The 14,941-nt window shown below is 29.1% G+C and overlaps 1 protein-coding gene across 7 annotated transcripts in view; it reads right to left on the bottom strand.

Moving 5' to 3' along the window:
* Positions 1–475: 475 nt before the first annotated feature.
* The window catches only part of LOC147806307 (ammonium transporter Rh type B-like), a 75,149-nt gene continuing 60,683 nt past the window's right edge, over positions 476–14,941 (bottom strand). For all 7 annotated transcript variants that reach the window (XM_087169137.1, XM_087169138.1, XM_087169136.1 and 4 more), the window contains exons 6-10: positions 14,461–14,624; positions 12,675–12,812; positions 7,779–7,909; positions 2,824–3,005; positions 476–664 (exon numbers count right to left, since the gene is read on the bottom strand). In XM_087169137.1, coding sequence (XP_087025263.1) covers positions 513–664; positions 2,824–3,005; positions 7,779–7,909; positions 12,675–12,812; positions 14,461–14,624 — 767 coding nt within the window. In that variant the 3' untranslated portion in view covers positions 476–512. The remainder of the gene's footprint in view (positions 665–2,823; positions 3,006–7,778; positions 7,910–12,674; positions 12,813–14,460; positions 14,625–14,941) is intronic.

Raw genomic sequence — 14,941 nt, 5'->3', positions numbered from 1 at the left:
CTCATACATATTATAAAAACTAATTGTTCTGCTTTTTTTTTTTTAAAATCTAACAATATGATTTAACAATTTTCAGCTAAATTTTGGCTGCTGTCTTTTAAAATGCGGGGCAATTATTTCATCTCAGTTTCGCCTTGCTAGTATTTACATTTTTTTTAAAAAGATCTTTAGATTACTTTTTGAACATAATAGTAGCCCACTAAAAAACTGCTAAAAAATTCTACATTATGATTAAAGATAAGTGTTGTAAAATTATCTGAGGAAGTTACTGTTTTATTAAATTAATAGGTTTGAAGGAAATCTAATTCCATTTAAATTGAAAAAAAAATCATCAAATTTCAGAAACAATCACTTAAATTTGCTTTTCCATTAAAAATTAAGCTGAATTTTTTTTACCAGTTACAGTATTGTTCCTTTTAACCTTTTTTTTCCTCATCAGCATTAGTTTTGTCTTTAAATGAAAGTAATTAACAAGTAAAAACAAAAATAATTTATTTACAGTATTCAGTTATTTACATTTTTAAATCATTTAGTTCCACATTAATAATGTTCGATTTAGTTTGTGAATATCCGTTTTCATTGTCCGGCATGTTCCAAAAAGTCTCATCCAAATATAGTTGCTTCTCTTCCAGGGGATCGAACATTTTCATTCGTAGAAACAAACCTAGAACACAATAATGAATTTTCAAAAAGTACATCTTGAATGAAATTTAAGGGATATATTTTTCTATTAACGATCTATACAACGGTTCAATTTTGATTTATTATAACCAACAGTTTTGTAAAAAGTTACGAATTTTCCTTTAAGTTCCTATTTATTTAGCAGTGCAAAGTGATATTGATACGATGAAACTCAAGTGTATTGCAGTGCATTCAAAAAGTGAATAATCAGTGAAAAAGGAATTGGTGAGGGAACAGCAGTAAAAAATATATATATATTTTTTCCCTATATGTTGCTAACAAGGCACTGAATTCAATCAAAGCAACTGTATTAAAATTAGTAATTATATATATATTCCTATTATATTATTCTGCGCATAAGTACACTCCTACAAAACAAGCCATTATTCATTTACATAATAATATTTCTAATTTTACTTTTCTTTAACTTGTACACATTAAAGTTTTTTACTTCACAATTAAAAATACTAATAAAGGCAATTATATGTTGCTAGAACAAAAGTAAGCTTAATATTTTTCCAAACAGTGCAATAATTTCCTCGCACATTTTTTAAAGGAAAAAAAATCAACATCGTTTTTAAACTCCTCTCTGCTAGAAATTTAACTTAAAAAAATACAATAACAACTGAGTACGATTGATAAATATGTATTGACTTTGTGTTACATGATAGCAACAATATTTTTGTAGCATACTTTAGCTGCTATTTTAATATAATAATTTAAGCTGTTGTATATAAAGTTAAACATGTAAAAAAAAATTTTTTTTTTTTTTGGTTGATTTGAGAATATATGGAATTTAATTCTTTTAATAGTAATAAATTAAAATGAAATTTGAGGTTATATTTGATTTCTTCAGACATAAGTGTTTCTTAACCGATTTTTTTTCCTTGTATATTTATATGGTTCTTAAGATGTTGCCTGGATATTAAGACTGTTTTTAATTAAATCATTATTTATCACTTTTTAAAAAATTTTAGTCACTTTTTCTAAAATGTCCTGTGCAGACCTATGATTCCGTCTGCCACTGAGGATATAAATATCCTCAGTGACAGACGGATCATGAATTTGAATTTTCTTGCTGCCCGGCTAACCATGGGTAGTTTTCTTCTCCATGTAAGGCAAACACGAATTAGTTCAATCAAAAAGCCGTCCACTTAAACTAGTTCGTTCCAGTGCTTGACCCAGGAGTTCTCTTGCCTTTTGGGTTCAAAATTACAAGGCTAAGGTGTTGATCACTGACATTTGTAAGGCCAAAAGTGGATTGGCTTTTTAACACCAGTAATAAAATAAAATCAGTCTAGCCCTTAGACATAGTGCAGCGAGCCCACATACCTTTTGGCTAATTAGGAAACAAATAGTTTGTAGTATTAATTAGCCTAATATAAGTAAGAAAGTTTGCAATAAGTCCTTAGCAAAGAATTTTTTTGCATTTACGTTCTATTTTCTGCACTGAGACTCAAATCTTCAGCATTTTGAAAATTTATATTAAAATTTTGATTTTTCTCAGAAATACTACTTGTGCATGAGCATTTCCTTTCCTTTCTTGCTCACCCAATAACATCCTTTTAGGTCTTTAATTAATACGAAATATAAAATACTTTGTATTAATTCTGTATGGCAGGTAACCCATAGTGGGGAAAGCCTATTGTAAACAGCTTTATAAGAGGTTTATTGCAATAAGCCGGTGACATTTGCGAAGTGCCGAATTTTTGAATTTACCTTCAATATACAAATTTCCCCTTATTTTGGAAATTCCCTAAAAATAGTATTATTTATCACTTTTTGGGAATAGTTCTGAAAATGCATTATTAGCTCGCAGTAATTGTTTCCTTGACTTTTAAGTATTTCATTAGTGTTTTGACCCTTTGCGGGACAGTAAATTTCTGTTGCAAAATTTCGTCAGGCAATATATCAGTAACTGTGGCGGCAAAAAATGTATTCTCATTGAAGAGGCAGACTTTATTGATTTGTTGCTTAAATAACAGAGATAGCTAAAAATTGATGAACGTTTAGTAAGAAGCAAATAGTTTTACATTTTTAGAGGTTTGGTGACATTTTTGGATTAAATGTTGTCAAATTGGCAACAATTAGCTAGAAAGGGTTCAATGTATTGATTATAAGATAAATAAATAATGAACTTACCATTTAGCAATCCAAGTATTATACCTGCAATAATGCATTCGATCATATAATACGCTTGGAAGCAAGCTTGATTTGCTGGGGTCCGCGATTCTCCTGCCTGTATATAAGGATACTGTGCCTGCAAGTCAGCTAGCTCGTTGCTATTGATTGGTGGAGCCATTGCTGGATAAATACGATACAAACTATATGAAAAGAAAAAATAATTAATAAAAGTTATTTTTTGCATGGAATTATCCTATGGTAAGCGAATTTTATAATTGTACACAAAATTTTTCAATACTCTTAAAAAGTTTTCGAATAAATATGGCAAAAAACGCAAGAAGTTACATATATATTGAGAGATCCCGTCGCAAAATGTTGGTGCTTTTTAAAAATCTTTAAGCTGGATTTAGACAGTTGTTATTCTTCTGGTCTGACTGCATGTGATGCGTTGAAGGATAATATATTAAAAAAATTTAATATCGATAATATAGAAAGCGAATAAATTAATTAAAAATACGATTCAACACAAAATTAAGAAAATTGTGATCGCCGCAAGGTGATCACAGACAGGTAACTCATTGTCAAAATGGTTGTTGTCTATTTTTTTTTCTTGGAAAAGAAACTTTATTATTATGTTTTCATCATGGACAACTTTAACTATTAATCCTGAACTGCTCGGTACACAATTTCGCAGAAATTTGAATGCAGCTCAGACACATTCTGTGTAAATTCTTTTGATGACTGAATAGACATTGAACAGCCAATCGAGATCAATATTAACATTTTTGATTGGTACAATGGTGTTTGATATGGATTGTAAGCTGCATCATACACCCGTTTCGGAATCACAAGTTCATATGTGAAATATGATTTGAAAGCTAGGCTTTTTTTCAATTTTACATGAATAGTGAACGAATCATTTATATTGCTCGAAAGACAGTCAACGGTCTTGTGCAAGTTATTGGGTACGTTCACAATGGATCCTTTTATTCCTAAATGGTGACCAACACCCAGTTCTTGTATTTGCATGAAAGTGGTTCGTAGAGACACCATTCGCTCTTCGGAAGGGTTCAATTCTCTCAACCACTTTGGTACTTTTGTGAGGGACGGGCTACATGCTTGCGTTTGCGAACGGAATCCTTTCGTTTTTCCGTTTCAGTGTAACGGATACGTTCAGTTTCCTTTTAGTATTCCCGTCTACTTTCTTTGGCTTTTTCAGCCTCGGTAAATTTGGCATCGTTTTTTTTTTTTTTTTTTTTTTTTTTTTTTTTTTTTTTTTTTCTTGCCTCAACTCTAACTTTTGGGACCGTGTCAATCAGTTTGGACCCTTTTTATTTGTGATATTCACCTGAATTAGTATTGAAAATGATCCAGTTTGAACTGTAGGTTAGAATTGGGTATAATATAGCCTACGTCACAGGTTGTGTTGTTCCTACTAAATTTAACCCATGAACGGCATTTTCTGCGAGCCTAACTTCAAGCCAGAAATAAACAAACGAAGTGTTCGATCGTTTAAATAGCTGCTCGCCAAATTTTATTGCATTATAAAGAAAAGTTATTGAAACTAAATACAACTAAATAAACAACAACAACTAAAACAAATAACAACAACTACTAATAACAATAACTAAATAAACAACAACTAAATAAACAACAACTAAATTCCATTCGTTTAGCATTGCGTCATATGTTGTTCCTACTAAATCGAAGTAGTTGTGTTTTTTTCATATTATACCCAATTTCTGATTCTTAATTGGGTATAATATAGCCTACGTCACAGGTTGTGTTGTTCCTACTAAATTTAACCCATGAACGGCATTTTCTGCGAGCCTAACTTCAAGCCACAAATAAACAAACGAAGTGTTCCATCGTTTAAATAGCTGCTCGCCAGATTTTATTGCATTATAAAGAAAAGTTATTGAAACTAAATACAACTAAATAAACAACAACAACTAAAACAAATAACAACAACTACTAATAACAATAACTAAATAAACAACAACTAAATTCCATTCGTTTAGCATTGCGTCATATGTTGTTCCTACTAAATCGAAGTAGTTGTGTTTTTTTCATATTATACCCAATTAAAACAATAAAAACAAAAATATCGTTCAAATGATGAAATGTTCTTTTATTCACAACTCAAGAAGTATTTATGGGATCTCTCTGGTCTCATATCTCAAAACTCACCAACTTAATGTATAACTAAGTTAAAAGTGAATAAAAGAATTCTAAAAAAAATATTTAACGTCAGCTGTCGCCATAGCAACGCATACGCACTGTTTACTATTACACTTGATTATTGTAGTTGAAAATTGCGGACGCCATGAAATCCAAACCAAGACCAATTTTGCCAATTGGTAATAGATTTATTAGCTTTAATTAAATTTTAAGACTCAGTTATTGTTGCGATAAGAGCTGCATACACAAATTGATTTTAATTCCTCTATACTAAAAGTTAGTACTAATGATCTTAAATTGTAGAAGAGCCGCTGTTTTGAGTATTCTATTTTATGTTACATTTTGTGGGAAACTATGACAATTGGATAACTGCAAGTGACGTCATCGTAGGTAAATCATAATATTTGTCGATTCTGAAGTCAATAACGTTCAACACGCGCGTGACCGACACTTACAGTTATCCAATTAAATGTGATTCAAATCACAAGGTTAAGCATAAACATTTCACTTCTTCTCAAGTTGCAAGTTCCCAATTAGAAACGTGAAATTAGGATGTATAAGGAGTACAATGGAATTTTTTTTTAAAAATAGCATTCAGAAATTAGTTCGAGAATAAACTTAACTAATTAACTGTTCAACTTATAGGAAAAATATCATGTGGGCCCAGAAAAGAAACTGCTGAGTTGAAATTTGATATGCTGAAAGGGCTAATTTTATTAACGAACTTAATTTGAGTTTTTTTCGAACCACCAATTTGATCGCAAGTTATTAAAATTTAAAGTGCTTTTTCGTTAACTTTTTACTTTTTTTTCGGTAAATACTGGCTATTTATCCATTGTTTCAGAAAAATTTATAAGCTCTCATGAAATCTTAATCAGCTCTAGCTTGAGTTGATGATAAAAGAAAAAACAGGATGTTGAGAGAGTAGATGTTACCAGATATAAATCTTAAAATCAATATTTAAATTTTTAAAATTATGAAAATACTTAATTTAAGATAGATAAAAACTGCTGTTAATTTGAACTGCTCTGTTATAATTATACCTCTATCGATTACGATAAAAACTACTTCTCTTTATTTCGTCATTTTGTCCTAAGTTCCCTCCTCACTCTCTTTCTCTTTTAAAAAAAAAAACTATATATATATATATATATATATATATATATATATATATATATATATATATATATATATATATATATATATATATATATATATATATATATATATATATATATATATATATATATATATATATATATATATAATACAAAAATTATTAGTAATTTTGTATTAAAAAAAGAATTAAAACTCTTTCGTTTTCATAAAATGTCTTTGGTAAAGAATAGGTGTAGAAATTCTATTTTGGGACTTCAAGGATGAAAACATACCATTGGATCATAATTAGATTTATATTTCAAAGAAGGAGTTATTTTTAGAATCTTGTCCCTCTTTCACTTCCATATTAGGAAGCATTAAATGATTTTCCATAATGCGTAGTGTTACAAAGGTATGTACGACTGGAACCTAATTACATGATTCTCTGTAGTATTTAATGCTGGACCGATGGTTTTCGCAAGTCTCTTGATGAATTACGTGTTCCAATAAACATCTGCCGGAACCATCCGGAGTTGTGTCCACTCCCCCTCCCTTGTGGAGTGGGGATGTGAACTGTTACCAGCCTACCTTTAAATAAGCCTTTTTATAACGTATTATGGCTTATGACTGTATTATTAAAGCTGAATACAACAATGATAACAGAGATGTAGCCCTGTTTTATATATATATATATATATATATATATATATATATATATATATATATATATATATATATATATATATATATATATATATATATATATATATATATATATATATATATATATATATATATATATATATATATATATTATTTTTTCAAATACAGGAAATATTTTTCATTTTGTCACGACTTAACATATTACAAAATGTTCTTACATAAAATTATAACAACTATATTTTAATTAACAAAATGATCTTCATTTATTTATTTATTATTTTTTTTATTTATTTAATTTGTATATATTTATTTTTTATTTATTTATTTTTTTTTAATTTATTATTTTTTATTTATTTATTATATTTTATTTATTTATTTATTTTATATTTATTTATTATACAGTACCTATGTTTTTAATAATATTCTTTAACTTCATTCACTTTTCTTCCGCAATCAAAAAGGTTTTTAAATTTAAAAATTTTATATCCAATCATGATTTTATGATAATTTTAATTCTGTTTTATAATCTATTTTTTATTGTTTTTACCAGTAAGAAATAAAATTTGGGAACTTTATATTACGTTACATATTTCAAATTTTAAGTAGCCATTCTACAAAATGCCAAAAAACAAATCAGAAAAATATAAAATGAATTTTCTTCAGCCATTATACATATATATTATCTGAGAAGTATATATTCTTTAAAATGCCTAAATTAAATCTTTAACAAAGATTCCTAATACTTTTTCTAGTTAGCTTATATTCAATAAAATGCACGTTATATCCCCTTATCCTTTCTTTAAATCACCAATTTAACTTTTGACATCGTATAGAATGTCCATCATTTTATAGAATGCCTAGAGAAGGTATGAAATTGATTCAGTATTTATGTTTAACAATAAGGGATCAGACATTCCATGCATTAACTATAGTTTTCTATAGAGTGCACTTATTGCAAGTATCCTTTATCGGTTACAGAAATTTTAAAAAAAAACAGGAAGTTCAATACAAACACTATTAAAAAAACTTACCTGTGACCATAATTATCAACTGTTCCTATTAATGCAGCAAAAATACCCGTAAGTCCAGCCAAAAATCCAGGTAATGTATGTAAACTGTTAATTGCACAAGCGTCCATTATATTTATTCGTTTTAGAAAAGGCTGTAAAAGAAAACATATACGTAAAAACATATAAACATATGCATATAGATTGATATGACGTCGGCGCCTTACATTTTTCGTAAACTTTCTATTAATTGTATTTTTAAGTGTAATAAAACTCGTTTGTTTTTTCACATACGAACAAACATTATCTATTATTTTGTGTTCTTAGGACTATATTGAAGATATACTTGTATGGATTGATATGATGTCGGCCTTTTACTTATGTTTCATTAACTTCTTATGAATTGTATTTCTATTTGTAATAAAACTCGTTAATTTTTTCACATACAAGCAAACATTATTCTTTTTTTTGTGTGTGTTCTTAAGACTTCATTAAAGGAAAAAAAAAGTTTCATGAAATCGGAAAGAACAAATAAAATTATATAGATCGTGTTTCTCAAAAATATTGTTGCAATATACGGTATTAGATTAATTACTAATACTTACTACAGCTCTTACTTATATTAAAAAACGCGTAAATTTACTCGAAATTTTTAATTGATTATTAATTTTTATAAATTTAAATTTACGCGTAACATTTTTCATTAAGACAGTCATTTTAAGAATACTGAATAAATATTGTTTATTTCATTAACAAAAAATTTTATTAGCAATTTGAAGAAAAAGAAGGAGCTATTTTTATTTTATACTTAATCTGGGAATTCCGTTTAAAATTACTTTTTCGGTTAATTATATTCGTGGCATATATTTAATCCTTAAGTATTGTTTATAATACGAAATATAATGTTCCGCCACAATGAAGTAGTTTGGAATTATATTGTTCAAAATCTTATTAAAAGAGTAGGCAGCAAATGCAGATTCTAAGTGATAAGAATATTCATGAAAATGTAACGTTTGTACATTTTCATTTAAGCGATCGCCTGGTATAACATGTTTGAGAAGAAAATTATTTTCATACTTCATTATTTAATTTAATTATTTTTAAAATATTTGTTCATACATTTTGGCCCAAAAAATGAGGACACTATTATTTTCATTGACATTTTCAAAATATTACTAATTTTCAGCACATATGTTCTTTCTTTAAAAATATCGTTTTAATTTATTTTCAAGAAAAAAAAAAAATTTTTTTATCGTCTGCTCATTAGTTTTGAAAGTGCAGCGTAGAACAAAATTATATGAAATTTAATTATTTCTGGAAGGATAAAAGTAACCTAAATTTGCGTTTAAAACTTGATTAAATAGAAAAATCAATGAATATGAAAAAAATGCCTTTTGGGCAAATTGTAGGTGACTGGCTATTTTATGAAGAGAAAAAGACGTTGATTCGAGCCGTTGTTTAAAAACAGTTAGAGTTTGAGTTGTTAAGAGTTTGGGTGGTATTTCTGCAAGTGAAAAAACTTATTTAGAATTGATTCAAGAAAGTATGAACTCTAAAATGTATAAAGATCAATTAGAACAACAGCTTAAAATGGGAAATAATATTCAACTTTAGAAGAATTTAAATTAACTCTGGAGCATAGAATGAGTAAGTAGATTTAAATTTCCGAAAAGACTTATTAAAAAGTATCCCCTAACATAATGATAAACAGTACCAATAAAACGGTTGTAAAACAGATAAATTACTTTTAAAAATTCTTTAAGACATTATATACTTTTTGTATTTTTTATAATTGGGAACCAGCATGTGTCATGTTTGTTTGATTTATTTAGTCGCATTTTTCATTTTAAATGCTGTAAAATGTTTTGATGAAATTAATTTGATTGTTGCAATTTGAAATGTAATTTTGAAGCTCTAGCAAGTGTTTGAATTTTTATTGGAATATTTAAAATTAATATCTGTCCTTATGATAATTAAGATGAATTTTATTAGAAAGAATGTGAAAATCTCTTAAATTTATGTTACGAAAAAACTTCCAAAATGCGTTCTGGTAAAAATAAAATAAAAAACCAGCTTGGCACACTTATTGACGTGTGTTACTTTCTAAAAATTTTTTTGCAAAAACTCTTTCCTTTCCTATTTATTTGTTAACTTATTTTTAATCTAGCACACATCTCTATGTTTTTATTCTTCAAAGACACTAAAAACAAGTGGAAATTTAATCGCTCTGAAATACTCAATAAAATTATTTCGCTGATTAAAATATTCTCAACTTCTATTTCGACATATGTGTCGTATTAGACGATAAATAATAATTTAATTATTATTTTCTGTACTATATAAATAAACTTAGTTTTGAAGTAATTAAGTATGCGTTTTTGAGTAAGAATTTTCCTTCATTAGGTTTAAAATTTTATCTTAAGTTTTATTCTTTGATTTAAACAAACCGAATTTAAAAGTTTAATGACAGAACGTATTTAGGTTGCGAAGCGATCTGAAAAGAATTATTAAAACTATTCCGGAAGTTGGCGAGGAGCGTTACATTCCTAGTTATAAATAAAATATGATTACTTTTGTTATTAATTTTTATATTTCGTAATAAAATTTTATAGGCATTTGAATAGAGTTCCCATGAAAAAGTCTATCTCTTCTCCTGTCATCAGAAATTTCTTGGTTTCATTGAAGGCCAATTTTTATAAGAAAACTTTTTTGTTTTTGACGAAAGATTTCTGATTGCATCTTTCGCCTAATGATAAGAAAAGATAATTTCGGCATCATTTTTCACCAGTTCCATAAATCAGAAGTAATTTTTATCATTCTTTTCTCCAGACGAACACGCATAATTAGGTTGGCATTTGTACAAAACAAGTATGGGTCATTGTTATTTATTTATAAGTGCAAGGAATTCTTGGCACGTTTCCAGACATTTAAATTCTTCCCATTCAAACTCTGTAGATCAAATCATATTTCTAAATTCAAATCTATAATTTTAGAATAGATCGTCAGTGGCGTAAGATTTTATTTAATATTTAATTCCGTATAATTTCCCATTATTGGCAACCGCTCTGGTGCGAATTAATGTCATTCATAATGTCTGGTGAGAATTAATCATTTTGAACTTCTGCATTTTAACCCTTAACGTCCTGAGGTTAACCCAGTTAATCAACAACAATTGATTGCCTACGGAATTTATGAGTCAACTAGACTAACTGGGAAATTCTGCTCATTGTAAACTGCTTTTTGTTTTTGCAAAATGCCTTACTGATTGGAGAAAAAAGACTCTAGTTTTTTCTAACCAGCCTTGCAGTTTTTAGACTTATTCCAATAAGCTTCTGATTTATATGAATCTAAAAGGAATCTTATTAACCTGATCAATTTCAGTCTGTTTGAAATGAGCCAATGCAAAAGCTTTTTGGCTGATTAAAATTAGTCTGCATGATTCAATGCATAAAATTTCTCTTTTCAAAGCTCTGGTATAACAGGAAGCTCCAGTCATTGCAAGAAGTCTGATAAAATTCAGCTTAAGTTAACAATTCTTTTTCACATTTTTCAATTAGCTTACAGTTATATCTGGTGATGGTAATAAGCCTGAAAATTATCAGGCTGAAAGGAAAATACTGAAGAAATACTACATGAAAATACATTTTAAAACAACGGCAACATTTGTAAAGTGACGTGTGTTTCAAAAAACTTACGACAAATAGACAAAATATGAGAAGTCCGACATTTTCATAAAGTTGTCTTTCGATCTATTTTAACGAAGTCTTGTTAGTTTGTAATCATCTCTTAGACTCTGATTTAGAGTCTGATCGAGATTTTTGAATTCTGTATTTTTTGTATCAATCCATTGCAAGTGGAACACAAAAATCATGTTTGATGCATCAAAAAGAGTAAAAATGTTGAAAATATAAAGGCATTGATTACAGTAAGGAACAATTTCTTTTTGCAGATCTTAATATGATTTTTTTTTGAATGAAGTTTTATTTTATGAAATTTTTTTTAACGCATCTTAGATACTTTCGTATCCCTGATTTCAAATCTGCAATCTGTTTCTCTCTTCAAGCTACAGTTTCTTTTCAAATAACATTTTTAGTCTATTTTTTGTCGAAATGAACAAGTTTAAGAACGTTATATGTAACAGGGGCACTGTAAATGTTGCGACAAACTTCTAAAGGTGTTAAGGGCACATCATTAGGATTAATCGTCCTACACCGCTAGGGGAGCTTCCCCTATTATGAGCTGTTTCTTCGTGTGCTTCTGAACTGGTCATAATAGGTAAGCACCCCTAACCTTGTACCATGGTTTCCTATGCAGTATAAATTCTGATGAAGTGCCTTAACTCCCCTAATGGCATTTGCGTGACCCCCTGTTATCCATAACATTTTAAAACTTATTTAAGCAAAAAAAGGACTAAAAGTGCTATTTTGAAAAAAATCTGTAGTTTTAAGAGTAAAACTTATTCCAGATTTGAAATCCCCACCATACCATAAGATTTCCTCCGTTCCCTTCTTCAACACACGATGAGTTTCCAGTGTCCCGCACTCCCCAATTTGTAAACCTAGACTGTAAGAATACTCTCATTTACGAATAGATGACAGCACCATAAGGCTGCTAAACTATCTCCTATGTCCAGGTAAATTTTGTTAGGGGTTCGAAACCACGCTAGTTGTGAATTGTTAAGAAACCGTACAGATCAGTAATCATGGTTTTTTAACCATACTAATTGTAAAAGGTCTGAAAACGGCGAAGGTAAAATATGCTCTTTACCATAAACTTTACGGTTAATTGGATGAACAGACTGCTACCGGTTATTTTACCATAATTTTAGAATGAAAATTCTAACAATGTATTGTATTATGTTATTTTGATTGTCAATTTAAGTAACATTGATATAAAATTGCAATAAGTTAATTTATTTACCCCCATATAATGGAATCCTATAACGCATAAGCTTCCACCCAACAATCCAATAAGTAGAGCTCCAAATGGCTGTATCATAAGTTCACATGTCGCTCCAACAGCAACGCCTCCTGCAAGAGTTGCATTTTGTATATGGCTCTATAAAACAAAAATGTTTCGTTAAATTTGTTTCATTCAAAACTGATACTAATCGATTTCAGTGTAAATAACTTTTTGAAAAAGATACGGAAAAAAAACAACATGAATCATTGTTTAAACTCTGTAAGTGCTTGTTTGAATGCATGTAACCTAGTTTTTCTCTTGCAGTGTTACAGAAAATATTGGTTTTGTCCCTGCGCATTTCTTAGAAGAAATTTTCTTTCAGACATTCCAATGTGATGTTATTTTTTCCATAGGTAAATAAACACTCGTTTGTCGTGGTGGGTAGAGTCCTCGCTTTCACGGCTGCAGCCGGGCTCCGATGTCCTATGGTTAAAGCTGCCTGATCGATTAGCACTTTCTTCTATTCTATGTTAGGATTTCTCTCTCTTATAATACGCAAAGCCGTGGTGGTTCAGGAGATGGAACGCTCGTCTCCCATTGAGGTGACCCAGGCTTGAATTCCAGCGATTGCTAGTTGATAGGAATTCTTCTCCCTGCTCACACCAATCTCAGTGCTGACGTAAAATATCCTCAGTGGTATACGGATTATCGACCAGAATCCCCTTGTCGTCAGGTTAACCGAAAGATGTTTTCTTGGTTTTCTTCTCCATTTTACACAAATGCGGATAAGTTCCATAGAATCATTCGCGAAGGCTAGTTTGCCCTACTGCTTAATCCAGGATTTCCCTTGTCTACTGGGTTGGGTTCAAAATTACAAAGCTACGGAGTTGAACATTGATAATCGTAAACTCAGAATTGGATCCCTTTTCAACGCCGGTTATAAATAAAAATAAAATAGACAATGTGCAAAATGAGTTTCAGAGCCAGAAACGGTTCAATGTTTTATGTAAAAACAGCGGGAATACTTACTTCATTTCCGTAAAATTATTGAATCTCCTCCAATTTTTTTAAATCTGTATTCTTAGAAAAACTTTTTGTTTTCAATACTCTGTAATTTACATGAAACTCCTGATAAATTATTTCAGTTGACTCTCATGTTTTTATAGTATCTGACTTTTTCTTCTTCTTTTTTATCTTTATAAATTTTTTTTGCCCATCATTACAGCACTACTAAATTCAAACTTAGTTTTCTGATGATTTTTTTCTTTTCTACAAGAAAGGAAGAGTACTTCTTAACATTTTTTGTTGATAACAATTTTCAAAAGTTGACGTACAGTTAGGGTACAAACAGAAAATATATGTTTCGTTTAATATTCTGATATTGTCAAAGCTAGCAACTATCAGGAATTCACAGTAATTTTTTTCGAATTTTAGTTGCGACTTCAAAATTAAGGAAAGCTTTTAAAAACTTAGAAAAATGCCTTTTTTTCAAATTTCTTTAATGGCTTCTTAATGTTCGGTAACATCTTTTTTATCATTTGTAAAGCTATCCTTATTTTCAGTGAATTTTCGGTAATTTAAGCGAACTCTTATTTCTCATGAATTGGCAAATTTTTTTTCTCAAAAATTTTATTTGTAACAATCTTTCCAATACTTTTATAAATTTTGGTTCTTTATGATAGAAGTCTTCAACAACTGCCTCTCTGATGATATTTAAGAGCCTCTGAATTACCTAATTTTGTCTAAAATAAAAGTTTCATTAAAAATATAATTGTGATAACAATTCTGGATTAAAGTAACTTACCATGGTAAACTTAGCTTTTTTGTCCATTAAGGATGTCATTGCAAAAGCGGCCAAACAGCTGGCTGTAAAAGCTAAGAAGGTGTTCATAACAGCTCTGTGTTGAGCATCCCCCACTGATAATGCCGCGTTGAAACTTGGCCAAAAACACCAAAGTAAAACCGTCCCTTGAAGAAAAAATCATAGAATATAAGTCATTCTAATTCACTAATTCAAACATTTAGCGATGAATAGTTAAATACCATTAAAGTTGCTGTCAAATAATATTAAGGATTATTAAAATTCTGCATTGATAATTTTTAGTAAGAAATATGTCTTCATGTTAGCTTTCACATTCTATCAATTATTATTATGGAATAATTTCTTGCCCAAACGTTCGGTGCAAGAATTTTGTTTGACTGGAATGCTTAAAATCACGAACTAGCAAACGATAGTGTTAATTCGTCAAAACAATAATATCGTTTGCTCAAAAAAAAAAAATTTT

Source organism: Parasteatoda tepidariorum, chromosome 8 (assembly GCF_982258835.1).
Source record: "Parasteatoda tepidariorum strain Cologne lab strain chromosome 8, Ptep-v5.0, whole genome shotgun sequence".
NCBI classification, from domain to species: domain Eukaryota; kingdom Metazoa; phylum Arthropoda; class Arachnida; order Araneae; family Theridiidae; genus Parasteatoda; species Parasteatoda tepidariorum.
The sequence above is the reverse complement of the archived record's forward strand: the minus strand, read 5'-3'. Positions and strand labels throughout refer to the sequence as shown.